Source organism: Ochlerotatus camptorhynchus, unplaced genomic scaffold (assembly GCF_037179485.1).
Source record: "Ochlerotatus camptorhynchus isolate MF236.1 unplaced genomic scaffold, CSIRO-AGI_Acam_v1.1 ptg000149l, whole genome shotgun sequence".
NCBI lineage: Eukaryota > Metazoa > Arthropoda > Insecta > Diptera > Culicidae > Ochlerotatus > Ochlerotatus camptorhynchus.
In genome coordinates this window covers 1,438,661-1,465,265 of record NW_027040639.1, presented here as the reverse complement: position 1 = coordinate 1,465,265, position 26,605 = coordinate 1,438,661, and the positions used below count along the sequence as shown (strand labels likewise).

The following is a 26,605-nucleotide window of genomic DNA, read 5'->3' as shown; positions in this document are numbered from 1 at the left end:
CCAGGCATTTCCAAATCATTCGCGGTTTCCTTATTAGAGATTTGTATAGATTTTTCTCCTTTAGCTTACTTAAATCTTTGGTTTTTATTAGTTAGGTAGGTTCCGATTCAACACATTGTAGTTTCATTTTTATACCTATGATCTTGACTTTTTTACCTAGGGGATGAGTACTTAAGGGGGTTAGATTTTGATAAGTTCTTTAGTGGGAATGACACTGATGAAGACTGCACATTGTAGTCGAAATACGTATCTGTCATGGATACAAAAATTAATTAAGTGGAATTAAATGGAAGATAAACCCTTTTGCTGTTTTATATTCGCGGTCATAACTCAAGAATGTCTGATCCAACTTCAGATAATCCCAGCTAAAGTACTGTGGGATTTAAATACCTTTCGTTTGGCAACTGTTTTGTTTAGGAGATATGCTGTTTTGTACGAATAATTCAAATTTTATCAGATCTTGTTTTATCTCCGGATCTTGGAATTCCTAAGATATTCATTAGCGTTCGATAGGAGGACTACAATACCTATCACCTGGCACTTGATATGAATACCCTTATCTGTAAGAAGGGTAAAACCGGCTTCCTATCGGAAGTCGAGTTGTTGGCGATGGCTATACCGGCTATACCCTTCTTCTCCTGGTCGATGAGATTGGTCCACATTGCGTGGACTCAACGGCAGGAGGGGAGACTCGGGCTGCGATTTAAAACACGCTGACTTAAATCCCCGCCGGGAAGAGATTGTTCGTCGAAGGACTTGAGGTTCGCGCGGTGAATATTTCAGATGTTGGCGGTGCCATTATAAAAACAAGTGAAAACATTCTGGATGAGCTGCACACTTAGGTGAAGAAGTGGATCATTGATAAAACCTAGTGATGAATTAGAAAAATAAAAAATTCAACAAACAAGAAAGAAGGCAATATGGACTTCAAAAATACTCCAGGTTAATTTAAGGTGTTTCGTCTGAGATTATTTTATTCATTGTATCATTCATAGGCACTTATCCCGTCGCAACGCTTAGCTTCCCTTTTCGAGAGTCGAATACCGTTGAGCGGTTTCGATCTTGGCTTCTCGGCTCCAATCCCGCTGTATCGCGGATTTTCAATTTCTTTCTCCAGGTCAAGAAAACCAAAAAAAGCAGAAAACTCAACCAGTCGGAAAAACTTTCCACTAAACACCGATACGATTGGTTGATCACAAAAAACAGATCTTCGAATTAAAAACAACAAACTTCTCTCAAAAAAGGACCAAATTACATAACCGGTGGTGCTATCAAAATGGCACAGAAAGTTACTTAGAACCTTAAGCTATAATTCTCAAATGATATAAAAACGTGTGCTCTATTGTTTTTATCCATATCTATGATTTTATTTATTGAAAAAACTAATATTTATACCAAAATCAAATTACTGTTTTATCAGAAAATACTGCATACGTCCTTATCATAGCTTCCGCGATGAACTCTTTCAGTTTGACGTTTCTTGAAATGAACAGCACTTCGCGTGCGATTCATCCTTCCTCTCGATGCAAAATGAACATCTCGCGTCGTGCGAGTCGACAGTCGGAATAGAGTGAGAATTGTCACGCGAGAAGGAAACGAGAATGGTCATCTCGATTCGCGCGAGAAGTGGAATAAACACAAATTGCTTGAAACTTACCCCTCACAGGAACTCGTCGAACGCACTCTTCGTCAGCCATGGATATGGCTTGATGGAGACCCTCCAGGGCCCGGTCGATGTCCTCCACTGTTTCGAGCGGTGGGTTGTCGTCGATGTGGCGGTCGACCACGCGTCGAAACTGGACCCAGTTGACTCGATGGTAGTCCTTCCGCTGGCACGGTGCAGGGGCCACGTTGTAGCCCAGCTCGGTCAGCACCGGTTGGTGGTCCGAACTCAGGTCGTTGACGGCAACCGGCTTGGCTAATCTGGTGTTTGCCAAGAACAGGTCCAGCGTCGATGGGTTGCCCGTCGGTGATGTGAAGGTTGGTTCGTCCGGAAACCAGACGGAATAGAGACCATGCTGGGAATGGTCGAATAGCAGGCGGCAGGTTCTGCTGGTAGTTCCGCCAGGCCTCGTGCCGGGCGTTCAGGTCCCCTCCGATTACGAAGCGGGCATTGGTGCGGGTTATGATGGCAAGGTCGTTCTTGAACTGCTGTGCTGTACCATTGCTAACGGTACATTGCCGGGGGCAGTAGACAACGATGAACCGGACGTTTCCGGTCGATGTTTCCACCTCAACGCCGACGGCCTCGATGATGGAAGTGCGGTAGTGGGGTAGGGTGCAGTACTTGATGCCTTTCTTGATGATGACCGCGACACCGCCCCCCCCTGGAGCTGGTGCGATCAAGCCGGACAATGCTGTGGTCGGGCAGCCAGAAGCTGTCACCGGTCTTGAGGTGGGTCTCGGTGAGAAGGCCCACGTCGATGTCGTGCTTGCGGAGGAAGTCTGCAAGCTCAATGTTTTTCGCCCCTACGGAGCGAGCGTTCCAGTTGGCGATCTTTATGGGTTCACGGTCCATAATTAGCGACGAAGGAGATGATAGCTTGGAGCTGTTGTGTTCTTGTTGCGCAGGTGCGCTTGATGATGATGGCCTGGGCCAACAGTGTGACGATCTCATCCGTTGACAGCGGAGAATCGTCTGTAGCTTCACCGGTTGTACCGGCCAATCCCGGAGCAGGGGGATCCGTCGATGGCCCGGAGGCTTGACCGGGTACTGCAGTGGCAGCCAACTGTTGGTTGAGCGGGAGCGGCGGCAACACTGGAATTGGCCGTGATTGGACCGGTGATAACGGAGGAAAGTTCTGCGCGTTGTTTTCTGGAACCTTCTTGCGACCGGGCTGGCTGTTGGACGAGGCCTTCTTCCGGATCTCGGCGTATTCGGCCCGCTTCGGACAGGCCTTACTCGTGGCCTTGTGGGCGGCACCGCAGTTGGCGCATGTGGGAGTGGCTTCCTCGATGCTGTCGCAGTTGTCGATCTTGTGGTTTTTGCCGCATTTGATGCAGCGGCTGGCCATGCGGCAATTCCTGGTGCCGTGCCCGAAAAATAGGCAGTTCGAGCACTGAGTGACGCCACGGTGGGTGGGTTTATACCGCTCCCACTTCACTACGATGTGGAACAGTGTGCGTGTCGTCTGGAGATCCTTCACGGTTGTGGAGTTCTTCTCCAGATGGACCAGGTAGAGCTGGTCACGATACTTGATGGCCTTGCTGCGGGTCATCTTGTGGACTTCGACCGGCTTGAGGCCGTTCGCCTTAATCTCGTCCATTAAGGTGGTGGTGTCCATGTCGTGGAGCCCGCGCAGCACCACTTTCAGCGGCTAGGTGGCCTCGATGTCGTGGGAGAAGTACTCCAGCTTCATTCTGTCCAAGAGGGCCTGAACTGCGTTGAAGTGTTTTTCGGCCGGGACCATCAGTTTGTAGCCTTCCGTTGAGCAAGTTTCTTCGGGACCTACCAGTCTTAGAGTTACCTCTATGCTATGACCCCCTTCTGTGCTTGAAAATGAAAATGAAACTGTCAATTTAAAGATTTCTTGGTTGGTAGCATCGCAGTCAAATGTCTTGTTGTTTGACGTTTTTGTTGTTGTCCTTTTGTCTGTGATTTCATCGTGCACAAAATTCGAAACAACAAAAATCAACTTTATGTGAATTTCTGATATGCCATTATAAATCTGTACCCGTATCGGTCAACAAATCTTTATTTCAATCCATTAACTGAACCTAACATACAATATATACATCTAGTAATAAACTTAACGCACTAACATCTTCCCTATTAAATCTTAACGTAGGTCTCATCGTCAACAATTCTGAACTTGTCCTTCCTAAAGTTGACCAAATCTTCACTAAACCGAAAGGCGCAGAGTTTGTGCAACTTCTTGATAACGGGCTTGATGGGATCCACGCCGGCCGTCTTGGCAAGATCATCGTAGTACCGATCCTCCTGCGGTCCCATCATGTGAGCTTGTCTCTTCTTCATACCCCTACGCCAGCGTTCCTCCATCTCGGCATTGGTATCCGCTTCCATGTCCTCCTGCGACGGCAGCTGCTTCTCCCCGTTGAAGAACTTTATGCAAAACCGAGCCTGCAAATCCATCATCTGTGCTGCGCACACATAAAACGGCAATCCAATAAACGCCATCGTCGGATAACGGATGTTTATGCAGTGCTTGTACAGCTTCTGAACAAAGTTGTCCTCGACGATAATACCACAATCGCAACTCAGGAACGGGAATGTGTACTTGTAGCCGGTACCGTAGCAGATGACGCTAAAGTCTTGTGAAGATCCATCTGCGAAGACTACACCCGTTTCGGTCAACCGAGCAACATCGTGTTTCAGCGTTACATTGTCCGGGAAGACTGTCTTGGGATTGTCCTTGAGATGGTGACTCAACGTGACTCGCTCTGCCTTCTTGGAGATCTCGTATGCCAGATCCATACCAGAAGGACCAGCACCAATTACCAATACGGTTTCACCTGGAACGAATTTGGTATTTTAAATATTGATAAAACGATTCATAGCCGCGTTTCAAGTTCCTTACCTACAAACGGATCGTTACATCGATAGTCATGGCTGTGCATTTGTTTCCCTCTGTATATATTCAATCCCGGATAGTTGGGTAACCTTGGAGTATGGTAATGCCCGTTGCAGATCAGTACATAGTCAAAGTAGTACGTCTTGAGTGCATCGTTCGGACAATCTCGGACGATCACCTCCCACTGTTTCTCATCCTTCGTGGGCTTCACCCGGATCACATAGTGACTAAATTTTATATTCTCGGTAATTCCGAAATAATCCGAGAAATACTTAAAGAATCTCAGCATATCCTCCGCCGGAATGTAGCTGCTATCCTGCTCCGGAATCGGGAAATCCGGGTAACCCATGATCTCTTTGGGCAAGTTAGTCCTCAGACCCTTGTACATACTCGAGTGCACATCAATGCCGTACTCATTCTTGTCGATCTCTTCGTTGAATACCCACGTACCGCCCAGCTGTTTGCCCATCTCGAAAACGGTGATATCACCGCCGGCTTGTAGTGCATGACGCGCGGCGCATAGTCCCGCTGTTCCGGCACCAATCACGCAGTAGGTGCGTTTTTTCTCGTTAGTCTGCGGAGGAAAAAAAATAAATCGATTAGTATTGTTTAACGTCTAAATTGATAACTGCGATAGACTAAACAGTCTGCTGCGAAGAGTTACACGCAATTGTATTCCAAGGTCCCGTTTGGCATTATCAGAAATTGGCTTATGTGCGCTGTCTGGGTCAACCCCGATGTGCGGGATCTTATAGGTAGGGCAGAAGGAAACACTAGTCGCCTTTTTCATTCTCCTGGTGTTCTTATGCATGATCCAACGTGACGTTACGTTTTATCAAAGATATCTAATTAACAAGATATCTCAATAATCAATTCTCTGAACAAGGCAATGTCCCCCGCCAGCCGAGATGACAGGTGCCAGTATGACAGATGCCAGCGGGGACGTTGATGATCAGCCGAGGGTAGAGGACGATATCATCCTCGATTTCATCAAATCTCGAATAGTAATTCTCAATTACTTTTTCGAAGGGACGTAGCAGCTTTTATAAAAAATGCATTTGATCGTCAATTTGGTGTAACTAGTAGCTCACCAACGCATACTAACAGTAACATAAGATTGGGGAAACTCTCCTCTACCTGATAGTGGTGTTAGTATGCTTGGGCGAGCTACCAGTTACGCCAAATTGACGATCAAATGCATTGTTTACAAAAGCTGATACGTCCCTCCGAAAAAGTAATCGAGAATTGATAATTTGCGAAGCTGTTACTCAAAATAATCCTTATGCGTATAGAAGTAAACATGGAAAAAAACATTCCCTTGTTATTCAAAAATAACGGTGAATAATGGATTACTTTCATATTCTATAACGTAGGAAGGAATTTGTCAATGCCCGCGAATGCACAAGGAAGCTAAATGATGAAGATGAGTGATGACACCGCTTCGTGTTTTGATTTGCGCTATAGAGCTTTTTGACGTTTAATCGGCGCACACTACTGCATCATTTAAATCGAACGAGTGTGAGCAAGAGGGAAACAGATAAGTGGGAAAACAAACCGTCCATTGATCCATGTGTGCTAGATAGAGAAAGACGATTAAACGTCAAAAAGGTCTATACCGTTCGCTCAGTGGTGTGGGTTCGTACATTCATGTTGGTGTGCGTATTTTCTTTCAACGCTGCAGTTCAACATTGTCTCGTCACAAACCGTTTGGCGCTGTTATCTGTATCTGTAAATTTCAAAAAGTGAAGGGGACTGGTTTTATCATGCATAAGAACGTCGGGAAAATGAAAGAGTCGACTAGTGTTACCTTAGATCCCGCACATCGAATCAACCCATCCAGCTTCGCTGCATTTAAGCCAAAGCTTCGACCATAAGCGTAAACTGTACAACTATCCTCTAATAAGTGTTCATAGAGTACACACACCCTTTTGCCTATCAATTTGCTATTTACAAGCAATCAATTGATCAATATAAGTGATCAAACCAATCCCACTCAGGTGGGCATTTTCTAAACAGGCCTGCTAAGACTAGGCACTTTGAATAGTAATTAAAAATAACTAAAGTTGAAAAGATGCATTTGTGTCACTTGTAAACCACACAAATTCAAGAAATAATGATCATTTGAAGTAAAAAAAAAAACGTTTAAAAGTCTATAAGTGCATCTCAGTACCACGACTGCCGATGACGTGTGTCCTATCAGTTGACCCCTCTGTGCTCTACTATAGATTTAAAAGCACCAATTATTTATTTTTGCAAATGCAGGACACGCTACCGGTGATGAGAGAGCCAATAACCGGATTATGTGTAGTATTCGTCGTGCTTTACTTTGTTGCAACAGATAAAGGTACGTTCTGGTCGTGCATTTATCAGCAACGAAGTTGCTCTTCTTGATTCTGAAGCAAACATACTTGCAAAACATGCCAGATGTGCAGCGCATGCATTCCACAGAATGGTCCAGATTAAGAGGCAAATTTTATTATTATATACGTATAGGTATACGGTCCTACGTACGTATTTCACATGGTTCAAAGAGAGTGTTGTACAATTAATACTCTTTGACCCTGCCACCAAAATGCCAAAATAAATCTGAACTGGTCCCAACCAATTAAACGTTGCCGTTGATAATTCTGGAAATAGCACTTTCCTGTTGGTAACATTATGAGCAAAATGCGAGTAGTAGGTCGTCACGGATGTGCCTCATCGATTGTGGAGCCGAGTCAATTTGAGTTTTAGGACGTGGTCCGTGTCGGTCGTAACGTTGTGAACACGTGATAAGACTAGAATTTGTTATATAATAAGGTGAAAGCCTGCAATCGCATTTCAGTTCAAATTGTTTTTAATATCAAATTCATTCAAAATGATTTTTTTTCACGGAATTAAACAAGGTTATGTAATTCTTTAATGCTACCGACGCCAGAAAGGAAGCTCCTACACCTGGAACCTATCTATCGACCCATCAACTCATGGACATGGAATACATTGAATCGTGTTAAATTTAAATGTTCCCTCATTTCACATCCGTTTAACCATTCTGAACGGCCATACCAACCGGTGGAAACTAATGATTTCAAATTGGCTCACTACTTGAGTAGCCTATTGGTCCCAAGCAAATCGTTTAACGTACCCCATTCTAGTCGAAATTCTAGTACTACACAATGTTTGTTTTGATTCTCTTTGAAAGTTTGGCAGATAAAATGAGGGGTTCGTGGATTTTCCTATGTTTCGAGGGGTGCATCGATTAGCTTGGGACCGAAGATAGTACCAGAGCTGAGCCAAAAAATTGAGCACGTTTCTTCGGGACCTTCTAGTCTTGGAGTTACCAACAATCAATACGAAACTAACGATTTTAAATTGGCTCACCACTTAAGTAGCCTATTGGTCCCAAGCAAACGATTAACGTACCCTATTCTAGTTGAAATTCTATTACTACACTATGTTTGTTTTGATTCGCTATGAAAGTTTGACAGATAACATCAGGGGTGTGTGGATTCATGCAGAACATGCAGGGGTGAGTGAAATAGCTTGGGACTGCTTGGGACCGTTGTTCTGGTACTGAGTGAGACAAAAATAATAATGATTTTCTTCGGGACCCAGTGGTCTTAGAGTTACCTCTATGGAGTTACCTCTATGGCCATACCGTTGTGGTTATATCACAGCTTTGCTAATAACATAGAGGTAACTCTAAGACAAGTAGGTCCCGAAGAAACGTGCTCAACTTTTTGGCTCACCTCTGGTACTATCTTCGGTCCCAAGCTTGTCGAATCACCCCTCGAAACATAGGAAAAACCAATAACCTCTCTTTTTATCTGTCAAACTTTCATAGTGAATCAAAACAAACATTGCGCAGTAGTAGAATCATAGAGGTAACTCTAAGACCACTGGGTCCCGAAGAAAATCATTATTATTTTTGGCTCACTCAGTACCAGAACAACGGTCCCAAGCAGTCCCAAGCTATTTCACTCACCCCTGCATGTTCTGCATGAATCCACACACCCCTGATGTTATTTGTCAAACTTTCATAGCGAATCAAAACAAACATAGTGTAGTAATAGAATTTCAACTAGAATAGGGTACGTTAATCGTTTGCTTGGGACCAATAGGCTACTAAAGTGGTGAGCCAATTTAAAATCGTTAGTTTCGTATTGATTGTTGGTAGAATTGCGACTAGAATAGGGTACGTTAATCGTTTGCTTGGGACCAATAGGCTACTAAAGTGGTGAGTCAATTTAAAATCGTTAGTTTCGTATTGATTGTTGCTAATAATGTATATATCTATATCTTTTCCGGTACCATGGAGTCTACAAAGAAAAAAGTGTAAAAAGAGCAGTAAAATGGAGCACATGCGATACGACAATGGAGTGATGCTCATTAGGAAAATACCCAGGAATGGGCACTGTCTATTTTCCGCGCTGGTGTTAACACGCAACTAGGAACTCAAGATCAATTTTCGCGAGACTAGCAGCGCTGCAGAGAAGAATAATGAGTTCACAAATACGCACAACAATTGGACATAAGAATGAAGAAACAGCAGAAGTTGGTGAGATCGGTTTAAATTTTTATTGTTGCTCATATATATAAAAAATTGCTTATACTAAATACGTGCCGAATAAAACCGTATTTTTTTTATTATTCTGGAAGTGTGAATGCATTACATGCATCCAATTGATACTCATCAGGAAAATACCCGCGCTGGTGTTACACTTTTACAAGACGCAACTAGGAACTCAAGATCAACTTTCGCGAGACTAGATGCGCTGCAGAGAAGAATAATGAGTTCACAAATACGCACAACAATTGGACATAAGAGTGAAGAAACAGCAGAAGTTGGTGAGATCGGTTTAAATTTTTATTGTTGCTCATATTTATATAAAAAATTGCTTATATATATATATACGTGCCAGAATAAAACCGTATTTTTTATTATTCTGAAAGTGTGAATGCATTAAACGCTGGCCAGACTGAGCAGTTATAACACGTTATAACGGTTGTCAAATAATTGTAACACAGAAACCACCATCAAGATAGTGCTATAACATGTTATAACTCTGTAGTCTGAACGTACTATTACATAGGAGATAAGTTAAGCATTGGGTACAGGACAAAGTCTCCCCTGGGTGGTGCCAAAAGATGAGCGCAATAGAATCATCAAGTTGCCATAAGGCACGGAATGAGACTATTGCATGGCTGGGTAGTCAAAGCCTTCCATTCGTTAGTCATTTCAGGTGGATTAGAACAGGTTTAGGTTTAGGGTGGGCGTTGGCCAGATTTGGATTTTTCAGATGTAATCCTGGATAGGACCCTGTCATTGAACGTCGCGTGAAAGTGGAACTTAATGAAGGCCTAAGTACTTTTTCGTAGTTTTTAGTTTTTGGATTTGAAAGATCGTCGGTTACAGTGGCCTGCTTACTGAGCAGAAAAACGCGGTCCCAGGTCCTTACATATCAAAGAGATTTATGGTAAAATCGCTTGTGTATCGTGTATTTTGCGAAACTCGTTGTTGTCGTTGGTTCCGGGTTTGAATGGATACACAAATTTGAGCAACGGTATGTGATATGAGGGGCTCGGTGTCCTTAGAGCAACCGTTTTTGCTTACTGAGCAGAACATCATGAGTCTAATCTCAGGCCCATCCACATTCAAGATTCGCCAATCGTTTTATTTGTTAATATGACTACATGGTAATAACAGCAACTCGGTGATTAAAAAGGTGCTCGTCTGCCTAGTGGCAAACGTTTTTGCTTACTGAGCAGAAGACCGTGGGTTTAGTCCCAAGCTCCTTCGCGTTATAGGATCGTTAGGATATCAATTCAGCTTATCGTTTACCAAAACGAACCCTGCTGCAAACCCAACCCTCTTATCCAACATCCCAGTGATTCCTCGTGGAAGTGCAGAGGTGTTCTCGGCTTCCATCAAAGCGAGTGTCATGTCAACACAATCCTTCCCATTCCTTTCTTGACCTGTGTTCGGGCGCGGCCGGCGCTGGTATTGCCTAATTTAAGATCACCAGTTTTTACACATTGAGGATGATTGCTAGTCCCAAGCATCGTCTATTGGTTCTCTGTGTAATTACAGCTGATCTGGCAGTAACAGAGTAGCAACCGTGGGCGGTCAATCAAGCTCAAGCTCAAGCTCAAGCTTCTGAAAGTGTGAATGCATTACATGCATCCAATTGATACATCAATGTGTTCATGCGGGGCTTATTGTATATGAAGGTGACCTCAGAATGTACGTGTATAAACAAGCATTCTTAAATGGGTCGTTGGATGTACAGTAGAGCTATCACCTTCCATCGCCAGGGCTAAAAATGTTTGCACTTGTGTATAAAAATAGGTGCAAACGATTTCCTTCCATAAAAGCACTGTCGGCCTGTGTGGAAATGGATTGTATTCACACACACACACTTAACCTTTTTTTCGAACGGATTTTTAGCCAAATGGAATGTTCAGACGGCTTCTAAGTGTATTGACCATTCCATATGTACCGATGATTTGATAAAGAGTCACAAATTGTTTATATTTTGTTAAAAATACAACACTGCTTCTTGTTTCAAAATTCGGCCTACCAGTTTCAATTTCGTACAAACACATAGGAACTTCATTGCATTTAATTTGACATGCGGATGAAGGCAAAAACGTTGTTTAGCAGTTTTGAGACCAGCGATTTAAAAAAAAATCAAGCAAACAATAGTTGCAATTTCCAAACCTACGACTGGATGCCTTCCTTCAAATAACAATTGAAGTGCGGTAAAAATCGGTAGAACTGTTTCAAACACTCAGTTGGTACTTGAACGGGTCGGTTTTCATCTCTTTTTGCCAGTGGCGGCGGGGGGGGGAGACACCCCTCACCATCCCTCTCCAAAGGGGGAGTTTGGTAAAGAGAGATGAAAAAACCGATTTGTACCTTCCTTAAAAGTTGTCCTAGTTCGCTATTCTAATATCTATATACAATCTTCACACTGCCGTACTCTAACGGAACTATCAACTCTATGCTTTCATCTACTCCATCTATCGTATAAAAATTACCACTACAGTCTGTTATTTGAAATTAGCATCTTCAACTATATAAATAAATTATTGATTTTACTAGCTTAGTATAAATAAGACCTTATTTTCTCTAAAGGGCGGGACACCTTTGAGCAGTTCCAGGTAAAATAGTGAGAAAAAAAATGAATTTTTGAATCGACTTTCTCCAATTTGTACGAAACTTTGCGCAATTGTAAGTTATATGCATCACATTTTTGCTCAAATTCGGCCATTGGACTTCGATCGAAATGACGCCTGAGACAAAGTTGTAGTGATTTTCGGCGAAAAATAATGTGCATTATTTATTTTAAGTAAACATTAAAAATATATATATAAAATCCAAATTTCCTTGCAAGTTTTCAAAAAAAAATCAAAAAGAAGGTTATAAAAATTTTCAAAACCATGAACACTTGAAATCTGACAAAATTCATAGAACAATCCATTTTTTTATTTTTTTTTTCTTAGTGCGCTGCTTCACAGAAAATGATAGCTCATAACAGACAATTATGCAAAGTTTCATGAAAATCGGAAAAGGCCGAGTTTTTCCGATTCATCATTTGGCTCCTTTGCTGAATAATCAAAATGTTTTTTGATTATATATTAAGTTTCTTTACTTAGACATACAAACAAAAGTATCTGTAGAACAAACATTGTTCAGCACAAAAAGTACTTCTTTTACATGTATTAGTTTTTAAAACTGCTTAAATATTTTCGTAGATATTTAAAAATATGTGATGATATTTTTCAATATATCGAAGATGTATTGCCCCTTGGTTTGCTTGAGGTTCTAGATGAAAAAAATACAAAATATTGTGCCTTGGCAAAGTTCGAGTGTCAGTTCGCTTTCAGCTGTGGACACAGCAGCAGTTCTCGATGAAGATTTCAAAAGGTCCTATCCGCTTTGATCAATTCGACAGTGAACATGCATAAGCGCGTAAATGCGATGATCGATTCTCTTCGTCGATTTTCTCTTTTGTTAATAACTCGCTAGAATAGACGTTTCTCGGCGCGTTTGCTGTTGCTTTTGATAGCCAATACAACCTGTTACAACTCTGCATTGAACAAATTCTAGAAAATTGTTTCGCTTAGCTGTAGCAATGCAAAGAGAAAATCGATGAAGAGAATCGATCATCGCATCTACGCCCTTATGCAGGCTCAGGGTCAAATTGTCTGCATCGACTTTCTCTTCTGATAACCACTGCTATGCAAACAGATTTCGCGCTCTTTTGACCACATTGTTTGATAAAGGAGGTTCTTATCTAGCGTTCAAAACGTCAAATACACAGGGAAAGGTTTTACAGCTGAGTTATTATTGGAAAAGAAAGTCAATGAAGAGAATTGATCAATGCATATAGGACCTTTTGAAATGTTTATCTAGATTTTCAAATGGTCCTATCTGCTTTGGTCGATTCTCTTCGTCGACTTTCTCTTTTGATAAACCCTGCTATGCAAACAGATTTCGTGCTATGTCGTGCTAGTTTGATGTGCATTCTATGTAAAGCGCTCATTGCACATATCAATATAATGACAATAAATTGACATACTGACAATATTATTGAAAATGTGATATTGAAGACGATGATTGATGAGAAGTATTTACGAAAAGCTGATTTTAATTTCAATTTGTCAATACTCAGAATGTATTGACAAAAAACCGAGTTGAGGCTTTTTCAATTGTTGGTATTGGATAGTTTATTATCATCAGAATCGTTTTACATTTTATAAAAGGTGTTACGGTTTTCTGTTTTTTTTTTTACCTTACTTTTAATGTGTTTGGTAAGTGAATATTATTTAGAAATTATCATGAATACCCACGTTTAACTTTGCCAACCCGGCTGAAAAATCGAAGGCTCCCAAGAAACAAGTTCGAAAATGAACAAGAAACATTGACTCGGGGGATTGAACCTGACGTTTGTTTTTCCGCGGAGTTTTTTAAAAATCCGTAATCGGTTGCTGATCTTGCCATAACCAGGCCCAGGAGACAATTTCTAGTTCCTCATTCTAGGTCCGTATTATTTGCCGCTGAGAAGCTGTTCCGAAGCCAAGTAGAACCTCCACGAGGCGTCCCATCATTAGTTGCATCATTCGTTGAGTCGCAGCGTTTAACCTGGCTATTGGCCACGTCTACAATTTGGACTTCTACATAAACACATGTTAGGTAGCCTTTAGGTTCAATTGGCTAAACTTGGTGAGTTCGTTCCATTTTGTATTTTTTTTTTTTCAAACCAGTAACGTTGGGAAATCACCTTTTTGTGGTTCGTTACTGGTATAATATCTACCACCGAACCCTAGTCGTGACAACTTCAAACTAGGGAATCAGGATTTTCCAGAAATCAAAGGATCACATTTTAGTCCTTTTTTTTCTATATTGTATCTTTCAAATCAAAAATATTGTTTATGTTCATAGATTTCACATAATCCTTTTCCTTTCCCTCTTCTCTTTACATAAAGCTCATGCCCCAACCGTCAGAAGAAAATGGAGCATCACTTTACCTTTCTAGCTTTGATGCTTCCAACGACCAACCAATCATATAATTACCAAAATTAGAACGTACGGTACGAGATGTCCACGTGTCATCCATTTATTGGATTCTGAAGCATCGCCCTATGTTTTCTGAATCATCTTGCCCCTTAAATAGTGCACATTAGACCTGGCCGTTTTGATACCTTTGTGTGACGCATCTTCGATTTGAAACATATATTAAATAGACAAGAAAAATGATGTAGGTATGTACAGGATGCGTGACGAATTTTTGCAGTAAATTTCAAATAGTAATTTCTCATGCTTGTGCATCATGATTTAGATATATTTGGCAGCACTGGATAGCTTATACTGTTAGGTGTAAGATTTAAACAAACAATGTTGAGTAAACGTAAAGATGTCGAAACAAGAGAGCAATCTGTCAGCCGTTGTCGCTTTGTTGCGCGCCGGAGTATGCATGAAAGAAATAATTCGGTCGGTAAATGTGTCTGAAAGAACAGTGTATAATATTAAAAAAGGCTTGTGAAAGTGATAAGACGGAGCACCTGCTCATACTGCTAATAAAGCACAGAAATGGCTTACGGAAAATATTTCGTAAATTTAGGAGGAAGAAATTTGGCCCCCAAGCAGTCCCGATATCAATCCGTTGGATTATTTTGTATAGGGCGTCGTCCAACGGGATACCAATAGAACCCCTCACACCACACTAAAGTCGCTAAAAGCTAAAATCAAGGCAGTGATGACATCTATGGATCGAAACATTTTAAAACGTGCATACTGCAGTTTCCGGAAGCGTCTAACTACAGTCGTCGAAAAGGAAGGCAATTTTTTTGAATAAATTTACTTACAACTTCCATATGTTGCGAAAGAAAATAAATCGCACAAAATTCATTGCTAGAATAACTAACTGGTGTATTTTTTCTCAAATATGCCATTTACTGCAAAAATTCGTCACGCACCCTTTATATATTATTTTCCATGATATATACAAGAACTGGCTGTGTTGGTGTTAGATTAGATTAGATTAGATTAGATTAGAACAAGAAACATTGACTCTGGTGGAAAAAGTCCGCATAATTGAGGACTTTGAAACGGGAGGCAGCACACATGATTCGCCCAGGAAGAAATACGGCATTGGATCTTCCACTGTAACCAGAATCATTCACATAAAGAGAGCGATTCGGGCAGCGGGGGAAAAATTTTATAAACTGGGGGTGGATAATCGAAATACATTAAAAGAGCAGACGTTCCCTCTACTGGAAGAAGCTCTTTTCGTCTGGACTCCAGCAGCGATAGGCCAACATTTTGTTAACGGTAGAAGCAAAATCAGAGCTGCTGTTCAAGATGCTGCAGGGATTGCGCGTAAAGGCTGTAGCAGAAGAAAAGGCATCTGCAGACATTGAAGCGTACCTAAATTTCAAAAAAATACTACTACTGTAGGTATCGACATCTCAGTTCTTCAATGCAGACGAATCTGCACTGGCAACACGCTCTGTTATTACGTGTACTGAATCTGTGGCAAGTGGACGGAAGCAAAATAAAACTAGATATACGTTCATGCCATACTCGAACATTGACGGATCTCTTAAGCTTCAGTTGCGTTTTATTGGAACTGCTGCAAAGCCACGAGGGCTTAATACAGCAGCACTGCCTGTGTCATATTGTCACTCAAAAAAGTTTGGATGACCCAGCAATTATTCCGTCAATGGTTTTATGGCAAATTTGTTCCGCCGGTGCGGAAATGTTCAACCGAGCACCGATGGTAACGATTCTCTGCAAAGTGACGAGGGGCTTAGGTTAGGTTATCTAGCTACCTCCAAATTTCACATCGGAATGTCACGTGATGGACCAATCGGTCATCAATGCAGTGAAGCGTAAATATGAGAGGAAACTTATGTTAAAGTTGATGTTGGAAAATGAACATTTGACCTTCGAAGAACGATTGAAAAAGATTACTTCAGTTGGCTACATTTAGGAGTGAAATGTCCACAAAAACCATCCGAAACTCTTGGAGAAAGCTGATCGACTAGTTGCCGGACGATCCTGTTTATGGGAATGCGAATACAGACGAGACGAACTTCAATACACTTGTTGTGAGCATCGACATTCTTGCGGAAACAACGACGACTGAACAAGACATTGATCTTTGGATGAAAGATCAAATGTATGACGCTGACCTTAATCCGGATTGGGTTACCAGTCAAATATTCACAGACGAAGATATTTTGTCATCAGTGCTTAACAAAGACCAGCCGAAAATGTATGAGAAATGGCTAGAAGAATCCACAGAGGACGGTTATAACTCTATTGATGCCTCGATTATCAATGCAGCAGGTCCAGAGGGGCCTCCCTTAGCTCAGTCGGTAAAGACGCAGCTACAAAGCAAGACCATGCTGGAAGTGGCTGGATTCGATTCCCGTCCGGTCTAGGAATTGTATCGAGTTCGAAAATTTCTCGACTTCCCTGGGCATAGAGTATGATTGTACTTGCCACACAGTTATACTAATGCAAAAATGGTACAGGCATTGAAAGCTCTCAATTAATAACTGTGGAAGTGCATCTAGAACACTAAGTTGAGAGCACGTAATAAGCTAATATGCGATAAGCAATAAGCTTGAAACGCGATGAAGAAGAAGGAAGGTCCAGATTTTAACGACGTTTCACGAAACATGATGCAACAGAAGTTTGCCGATTGAACGCTCTACGGTCAAAACTTATTGAAGCTTAATGGCTAAAACGAGCTTATTGAAGAACTATGTTTTAATTTTACATTGTTATATTAATTAAAATTAATGAAATAAAACTGCTTTGTAGTGAATTCACACGATTTAATTTCGTTAAAAAATATTTTCTTCTATCCAAATTGTTTATCTATCGGCCCCTCGAAAAGGAATCAGCACTGTCAGTAATGACGTTTAACTTCGATTTAGGGGGAGCCCAACTAAAACGTAGCCCACTTAAAGATAGCCCAACGACCGAAATTCGGCTGTATATCGAATAAATGCTGAACAAAAAGGGGTGTCGGATTATGTGCTGAAAAAAGCTTATTTTGATCGATAGAAGATGCGCGATTTCTTCACTGTTTGCTCTGATCTGTGTAATTTACTTATTAAAAGCTTTACAAACGTTGACTGCCTTCCCAATTCGTTAGCTAAAGTTTGACCTAGTAACAAACTCAATACGTTTAATATGCTCATAAATCGACGCACTAATTCGACCGTTTACAATTGCTTTATTATGCTTATCAGATGTCTAATCAATGTTTTTCTCCTTTATTCGATTGCGTTGTATTGATTGAAAATTGCTGAATAAAGGTCAATATAGTCAGTTTATAAACTCACTATACCAATAACACTGGTTTAGCCTAAGAAAAAGACGAAATCGATAGCTTAGTGTTTACCGTTACCACTTGTGCAGTCGAGTGGTCGCGAGTTCAATCCAAGACGCAACCCTTTTTAATTTTTGTCACTTCACCTAATTAATTTAAATTGCAATCACCAACGTACCACAATGAATCCATCGGTAATTGTAGAGGTGAAGAGGTAACATTGGATTCTAGTGAAACAACGATTGCATGGTTGTCAGAGCTTTTATTGTCAATTTGAGCTGATCATATTATGTTGTATTCTATGTTAGCTCAGATGGCAATGCAAGTGGCTGGTACACTATTTGAATCCCATGCAGCGACGAAGATGTATTTTTTTTGTAATATAAAGGATCAGTTCCACAAAAGTAACGGTCACAATCATTAAAAAAAAAATGCTTCCATTCTTATTTTCACTTTATTTATTATTTGGTCCGTAGTAGTCCGTCGCTGAATAAATAAATAAACATAAGAATCAAGCAAATTGCTGTTTAAGGCAGCAACGAAGTTAAATAAACGCTGAACAATTAAAAATTTGATCGATTAGGCTCTATTAAAATGTGGCGTAGTCGAATAAAAGCATTTCTATATACCTTACACAACAGAACACCAAGCAGTTCAATGTTGTGGATGAAAAATTCTAACGATTTGTGTAAACAAAGTCTGAACAGAAGTACAAGTATTATTCAGCAGCATGCAGCTGAATAAAATCATCACGTTATCGTTTTTTCAATAGGCAATTGTTTGTTGGGATGTTTGAATCATTAGTTTAGTTCTATAAATAACTACTGCCAGTACATTACTTTAAAGGCACAAATGTTAGCTTCCACAAAACATACAAATTTTGAAATTGCTACTCCTTGTTTGCTGTGCTACTACAAACAGAGAGTAGCAATTTCAAATTTGTATGTTCTGTGGAACCTGACATTTGTGCCTTTGAAGTTTCACGCTAAGGCTTCCTTAGAGTATCACGGAGTTTCCAAAACCGCAAGAATTTCATACGAATTGTGAATCACATTTTTTTTTTTTTTTTTTTTTTGTCTTTATTTTAGAGATTTTTAGCCTGAGGCTAGTTCATCTCTTTGTGAATCACATCCACTCGATCATGGCACGGCTTTCTCCCGAAGAAACCGTTACCTACTGAGTCCTACCCACCGCTTTGTCTCGGCGGGTTTTCAATCAATCGCTCTGATTTTCTGTGAGTAACTAGTTCTCCATTGACATTACTCACATGCAAAAAATCAGCCCGACTGGTGGAAGAACCCTTTGAAAAACAGCGGTGGGTAGAACTCCGTGGGTAACGCGTTCTTCGGGGCAAACCTGTATACGAACAAGACAACATACCCATTTTCATTGACTGTAGATACATTGTTTGTGAAGTTAAAATAACAAACAGTTCAATGTTTTTTTCCACCATCCATCAGCTGTCGCTGCCCGTACAGTTAAAATAAAGGAAAAACAAATCGTGTTTAGATTCAAAGCACGGCATTTGCCTCTTTAACCACTGCAATCACTGTTACCTAGAGAAGAAGTGAGTCACGTCACAATAAATCAAGAATTGCTTATCTCAAACATGTGACTATTGATGTTTGTTTGATGTCTATTGATCCCCATGCCGAAGGGATTGGAAAGATGGGAAATAAACATATTTTTGTTTACCCCAAGCAGGCTATGAGGGTTTCACTACGTTCGAATCTTCCTACGCACATGACATTGCAGGATTAAGATTTAATTTCAACCTAATCTAAACACAGCCCGCACTTTACCTCATTTTTTAGAACAAGTTTGAATAAAAAATTTAATGTTTCTATCAAAGATGCCTTTTAAATATGGATTTACCTTTCCATACGTGCCGTTGAATTTTGGTAGAGTCACAAAATGAGATAGTATTAAAAAATCGAACACCTCTTCTTGATGCAAATTCCATCTACGAGTTGCAAACACATTGAAACGACATTGGATTCACTTCGGCATTCGGATGAAGGTAGACAAAATTGATTCCCTTTGAGCGCTTCTTTTGTTTTCGAGAATATTGTTTTCTTAAAGATTTGATTATGTAGGTTTTGAACTAAACTATCGTACCAAACGTATGATTGATTAATTGACGTCGAAATCATTGACATATTTGATCGAGCAGAAGATGTGACGGAAATACGCGCTCATGCCGAAGTAGTTGAATGGGGAATCAACCCAAGCATACTGTCAAACTAATCATCACAAATCGTGAAACTGTGTTTTATCAGCAGTGGGAATTTATTAGTTCAATTGCTATAGGAAATTCCTGCTTACTTTGCATCACTGAACCATTAAAATGTGATGCAACAATTTTGACACGTTGCAGTCACTTTTTCCGTTGCACTTCTATTCACTCAACAACATACAGAGAACGTTGACAACACGCCCGGTGCTTTTGATTATGCTTACCACGTCGTTCACCATGTCGCTGCTTCTGTTAATCCGCCCTCAAAAACACTAAATCGTTTTCTTATATTTCTATAGAACTGTTTAGTCGTATTCCTTCGTTTGTCACTGAGTTTCCTTTCACTAGTTTCGTTTTGCTCGATCTTTACGATCGAACCGTCGACCAAAGACTACTGATCCGCTCTGCAGGCCGGTTCTTATTTATTAACAACACCATCGACGACGACGATTGGACTGCATCAGGCTCTGGAAGTTCCTGTCTCAGTTGTAGAACTGCGCATACTCCTCACCGGACAGCTTCGTAAATGATTAATTTGCTATGTGTATTAAATGTATTACAATGTTGAGTACCTACATAAAACCTCAACTGATAGTGCTCGCAAGCTGCGCCAGCTTGAGCCACAGCGGTAGCGGATCCTATCAAAGAATGGTTCAATAAAAAACAAAACGAATCATCAGAAACATATACAAGCAATCAACAAGGCACATGGCTTTGCCAATCAGGCGCACCCGGCGTGCAACAAAGACCTAATCGGCCAGCTCAACCCAGTAGATTCGCGTTGATGAACCGCAAAACTGACATTAACCCAGTAAACATGCGCTATCGTATTCTAGTGGGGTGACGTATGTGTATGCTCCATTCCCGACAACGTTGAAAACATGTTCGATGCGGAACACTCTTGTTATAATATTACACCCCAAAGACGAGCCCCCTTTCGCTCCTATCTCTAACAGCTCTAACATGACCTAGCCAACAACAATATTCCCTATGCTCGAACGCACACTCTGAAGCCCGCGTGCTCGCCGCTTACTAACACTTCATCTCGAATACGAACACTTTCGGCGTGCGCTGGTATGTATACAATTCTGTAAAGCAACGCTAACCCGTTACATCTTTTTCATTTGTAGGTAAGGTAGTTTTCCATTAAAAAATTGCAAAATTGATAGCACCGTTCTCGTGTGATGGAAAAATATAAAACGTCATCGAAGCTGCCAAGACGCCGCACGAAATTGCTGTCGTCAAGTGGATTTTTTTGTTTGTCTCGGTTAGTTATAGTCTGTGCGAAATTTCAACCATTTCATTATCACATAGAACAAGTCATACGTTTGAAAATTTTTCAGAACAAAATGATTAGCACAACGATTAGTACAAAGCGGTAGTAACCTAAGCCCTGTGTGATTTTGTGAGTTTGTATCGAAGTAGAACTACGCAAAATACTGAGAACAAACAGATTTGATAACGATCGCGGCCCATCAATGTTTTGTCAAACTAATTTTTAGCCAATTATTTAGTGCGCAAATTTTTCTACTTGTTTATTTGAAAAAAACATAAATCAGGATTCGAAACTTCGAAGGTTATGCGTTTCGATGTCATCTGAACTTTTTTTTTAACTTTTCTAATGTTATTGATTGTGTTAGTCAATTGGTTAATTTATTGTTTTGCAAAGGTTGTTATACACTCAAATGAATCGTAGTATTTTTGTTAACGCTTATTCCTCACATTCGTAACACAAAGTTGTCTGTTGATCTTTAGTAAACGTCAAAATAGAAGCAAAAGAAAAACATCAACTCAGTGCTAACATTTGAAAACGGCGCAGTTACTGTCAAGTGCGTCAATTTTCGTCTACCATAGCAAAGCAGCTAAGAAACGCGTTATACTTTTTTTTAGTTTAGTGATAAATTCATTTGTAACTGTTAGAACGTTACATGCGTTACATACTAGTGATCTGATGCTTGTAATGCTACTTATTTATATGTTTAATCAAACTTGTCATACTTCTCCTAATTTTTTTTTTCAGAACAAAAACATGGGTTTCGAAACTAAATCCGACAATATTTAAGTAGTCTACACCGAAGCTGAGCTTAGAAAAAGCTGTGGACATGGCACGTGGAGGTGTATCTATCCGGCAATCAGCAAACTCGTTTAACATTCCGGAAGCTACTGTTCAGCGGAAGCTGAAGCAACCAAAGCAGCGTTCACGGGGGAAGCAAACGATTTTGGCTGCGGAAGAGGAAAGGACAATAATCGACTGGATTCGTTTTGCGGCAAAAGCGGGCTTTCCGGTTGATGCCCAAAGATTGAAAACATCTGTTGGATATTTTCTTTAAGAAGGGTGTCGACTACCTGGAAAAACCTAGAAAGTCAGGGAATGTCAGGGAATTCTATTTCTGGTCTGGAAAGTCAGGGAATGTCAGGGAATTTTAGTGTAGGTCAGGGAAAAAAAAATGATATTTTTGATTGATTCTAGGCAATTTAACATTGAAATTGAAACGAACCAAAATAGCCGAATTGAGTATTTTGCATTATGTTGTTTCATTTGGCTTTTTTCTCTTCCGCTTCGTTCAGAAAAATAATCAGGCCTTCCTGATTTTGTAAATGTAGTCCTTTACTAATTTTCCAGGGGTATGCTGTGGTTGTCAATTTTAATATATAACCTTATATAGCGCGTCTACCTCACATTGATTTTGGTACTTTGCTTTTTGGTACCCACTCTAGTTCGTTTACCCCAAAACTGGTGCAATGGTGCAAAGAGCTCGTTGACATGACTGTTATCAAATAATGTTTTTCGATAGTCAAATCGCCGCTAAGGTTCAGCTAGGACGTGACCTGGATATGTTTGGCATTGCTCCGTACTAACACTGCAAAAGTTCAGCTTTTTTGTTGTAGGGTTTGACGAACCCCTAAATAAAACAACAACAACAAAACAAATGGATTTGAATTCCGATTCTGGGATGATTCGAAAAACGAGGTGGCAACTCGTTACATGACGTCAAAGTTTTTGGGAAGATCCCTGGCATCAGATCTACTCGCTGCGTCCATGTGTCCATGGATGGGCCCAAAAAGGTGGCGAGAAGCTGATACCGTTCCGATTCAAATTTCGGACGATTCAAATTTCGGACACTTTCATTTTTAATTAAATATTACATCCAGTTAGAAACAAAGTAATAATGTTAGATGATCGTGGAGGGCACTAGTCAAAAAAATTTAAAATTTACAAGACATGTGGATCATATTCGACCGAGATAATCAACTTTTAAAAGTGTCCGAAATTCGAGTTTAAGTGTCCGAAATTTGAATCGGCACGGTAGATCTAGGAAGCTGTGGCTGCATATTTTGCATAATGTATTCAAGGATAGTGTTCGCAGTACCAGTTGGGGATGTTGTCAAATGTTTGCGTGGTATCTACAATATCTTCATAGATGTACCAGCAAGACGAGCGTTATTTTTCGATGTATTCCGGATCTACCATATTCCCGTTAAATTTTTGCGGCCACCTATGGCTGGATAATAGTGGTGCTGTTCAGAGGGAAATCGAAATTATTCCGCAAATACGAAAATTTATTCAAGGCGTCCAGAAAGACAAAATCGAACCAACCTCGGCTTCCTACCAAGATGTTAAAAACTGTTTGAATGACTCGCTGCTGATGGCTAATAGTACGTTCAGACTACAGAGTTATATCAGAGTTACCTCTATTGTTATAATATGTTATATCACTACCTTGATGGTGGTTTCTATGTTGCAATTATGTGACAACCGTTATAACATGTTATAACTCTGTAGTCTGAACGTGGTATTAAGCTGGCTTTCTTCAAATCAGTTGCTATCGAAGTTGAGCCATTTCTATGCGAATTTCAGACGGATAACCCTATAGTACCTTTTTTGTACAACGCGATGTCTCAAATGGTTAGAGGCATTATGGAAAGGTTCATTAATATTGATCATCTGAACAATATTGCACAGGTAAATGGCACAGGTTATTGGTCGGCGTATTCACAGAACTATTGTTGGTTTTTGAAAATGATTTGCTGCTTATCGCATGGCAACGCCAATGCAGAGAGAGGTTTTTCGTAAATGCAGAATGTCTTTTTGAAAACATGAGGGAAGAGTCAGTCGTTGCGCGATGTCAGATCTATGATGGTGTTACTCATGCAGGCGGGTTGGAAAACTTACAAAATTTGAATGAACATATTCAGCGAGTTTGAAATTCGTATTCGCTTTCCATGTAGACAAGGATCGTCGTATGAAAGAAGCTCTCGATTCCGACAAAGCGAAATTGATACCCCAGAGAGAAGCAGAAGCGAAACATCTGGAGAATAAGCGAAGAAAGTTATTGGAAGATGCTCAAAAAGAAGCCGAGAGTTTGCAGGAGAAAATTGTTCTGCTCAAATCATAAGCAGAAAAATCTATCGTCGAAACAAACATATTTGAGGTAAATTTAAACGTTTAAATTTTGTTCTGGCCACAAAAATAAAAAAGGCTTATTGCAAACTTATTCCATTTTTGAAGTCAATACAATCTATGTTGAAAATAAAAATAATGTTACGTTTATTTTAAAAATATTCGAGCTTAAAATAAACGTGAAAACATTTTGTTGTCAAAGTGAACAAGCATAAATTTTTTAATTTTAAATATGTTTTTCATTTTTTAAACAAACAAACTATTTTAGTATTTGAAAGCGCGAAAAAGAAACAGAAAATGGATAGGTAGCATATAAATAGAAGAAAAGTCTGCAGACAGGACATGTAAATTCCCACTATTTTCGGGGTCGATAAAGGGTGGTCTGTGGATGGCGTGGATGGTGGTGTTCTAGTCCGGGTTCCAAAAGGCTTGTCGGGGTGAGTGTCTGGGGGTTCCAATTCAGTGAAATCTTTTGTTTCTGACGTTGACCCTCTTTCTACGTTTGTTGTCGGGAGAAGGGAGAGGATCCGGAATAGATTCAGCATCCATTTCGAATTGTCGTTTTTCTTTCGACGTCTTGGGAAAGGGTGTTATGTGGATCTGAACTGGAACATAATTTGGACACTTCCTAGATGGGTTTTCGGATCCTTTTATTCGGTTTCACGACCATTTACTCGGTTTCACGTTTTCCGAGGAATAGTTTGAGTCAATTTTTGCCGAATGTAAACAAGGCAGGACACGCTAAAAATCGTTTACCCAAATTCTATATTGTTAAAATAAATATGCTTTTGAATTTTATCCAAAAATAAATATTTTTGTTTCAAACATGTTTCAAATTTACTTTGAATTACTCATATGTTTATATAGAGCATTTCCAGCATTTAATTGAAAAATGCAACCATTAGTAGCAGCGAACACGTGAGAAATGTTTCATTCAAATCGGAAACACTCATGTTCAACCGGTTTGCGTTTTGGGCTGGAAATGCTCTATAATGAACATTAATATTTTTGATTTAAATGGTTTAAATGGTAAATTGGTTGCGTGATTGTCGCAAAAATCACCGATGAGTTTTCAGGCTAAAAAATTAATTAATTTATATTTTGGCGTTATTTATTGTTATTACTATTGTTTGTGCATCAGGGGTTGGAAAACTAACGAAACATGCATAACCATGGTATCAATTGACGTTTGAGTGGTTTTTTTATGAGTTTAAAGTTGGAATGATTTTTCGACGTTGTGAGTGTGAGTGCGTGAACAAAATTCACGCTTGAGATTCTCATGCATATTCACTGAATATGCATGAGAATCTCAAGCGTGAATTTTGTTTGCCACATTTACACGCGAGTTTATTCTCGCAAGGACACTCAATGAATGAGATTTGAGAATGATTTTCCGAACACTGGTAAAGAGAAAGGATCGTCTACGGGTTGATTATTATTTAGTTGTGACATTATGAACTCAAATTGAGAGCTTGGTGACATTGATTAAATATTCCTATTATTACTTAGTAATGAATAGTGAGCCTAGTTGTGAGCAGTAGTTATTCATTATTATATTATAATATGTATTTATAACCCTAGGCCTATTCACGCGTGCCATGAGTATGCTATTCTTGATATTTTCGAAAGCTTACTCTACTGCTCATTTTAAACTAACCATAGTTTGCACTACGGTATAATAAAGCACATCACGTTGTAGCTTCTTAGGTTTAAATATCGGAGTTTTGTGGACTGGAATTTTTCTGAAAACCCACTGGAAAGTCAGGGAAAGTCAGGGAATTTTTTTTTCGACTTTGAGTCGACACCCTGCTTTAGCAGTCTGGCAGACCTAACCCTTTTACTGGTGGAATCCCTGGTCGTAAGTGGTTGAAGCTGTTTTTACGACGCCTACCGGGTGCTCTCTCGAAGCAACGAACTGCGGTTTCGGAGAAACATATAAGAAACTGGTTCAGCGAAGTTGATTAATTTATAAACAATGAAAAACTACAATTTCTTGAGTAGCCAGAATGTATGTTCAATATGGATGAATCGGCAGTTAGAATGGTTCCGGCAAATGAACAGATTTTTGCGAAAACTGGAAAAATATGTTCACATGAACAACGGAAACTCCAAGAAGGAAAGTTATACCATAGAGGTAACTCTAAGACCAGAAGGTCCCGAAGAAACGTGCTCAACTTTTTGGCTCAGCTCTGGTACTATCTTCGGTCCCAAGCTAATCGATGCACCCCTCGAAACAAATGAAAATCCACGAACCGCTCATTTTATCTGTCAAACTTTCATAGCGAATCAAAACAAACATAGTGTAGTACTGGAATTATTTAGTGCAACGGAGTATGGGCACTTCACTAGAATGGGGCACGTTAATCGATTGGCTTGGGACCAATAGGCTAGTCAAGTGAGTCAAGTAGTGAGCCAATTTAAAATCGTTAGTTTCCACCGGTTGGTTATACCGCTTTGTTTGGAAGGAAGTCTGCTGCACCGATTCTTTTCCCTTATTAACAACCTTTTTCGGTGGAAACCGCGCGGAGTGCATCACCAGGTTGGGCTGTTGGAAGAAATCAGTCGGGATGGATGACTCAAGAAACATTTTTTGATTATTTAAAGA

General features: G+C 40.2%; 1 protein-coding gene across 1 annotated transcript; it reads right to left on the bottom strand.

Moving 5' to 3' along the window:
* Positions 1–3,675: 3,675 nt before the first annotated feature.
* LOC135701079 (senecionine N-oxygenase-like) lies at positions 3,676–20,035 on the bottom strand. Its single transcript, XM_065221791.1, has 3 exons — positions 19,823–20,035; positions 4,539–5,106; positions 3,676–4,473 (listed from the first exon to the last, which is right to left on the bottom strand). Exons 1-3 carry the CDS (start codon positions 19,835–19,837, stop codon positions 3,773–3,775), a joined length of 1,284 nt encoding a protein of 427 aa, XP_065077863.1. The 5' UTR covers positions 19,838–20,035; the 3' UTR covers positions 3,676–3,772.
* Positions 20,036–26,605: the final 6,570 nt, after the last annotated feature.

Bases quoted from the DNA above. Each gene is read 5' to 3' on its own strand.
- LOC135701079 (XM_065221791.1), bottom strand. The intron at 4,474-4,538 runs GTAAGGAACTTG...AATTCGTTCCAG, and splicing joins ATGTAACGATCCGTTTGTAG to GTGAAACCGTATTGGTAATT.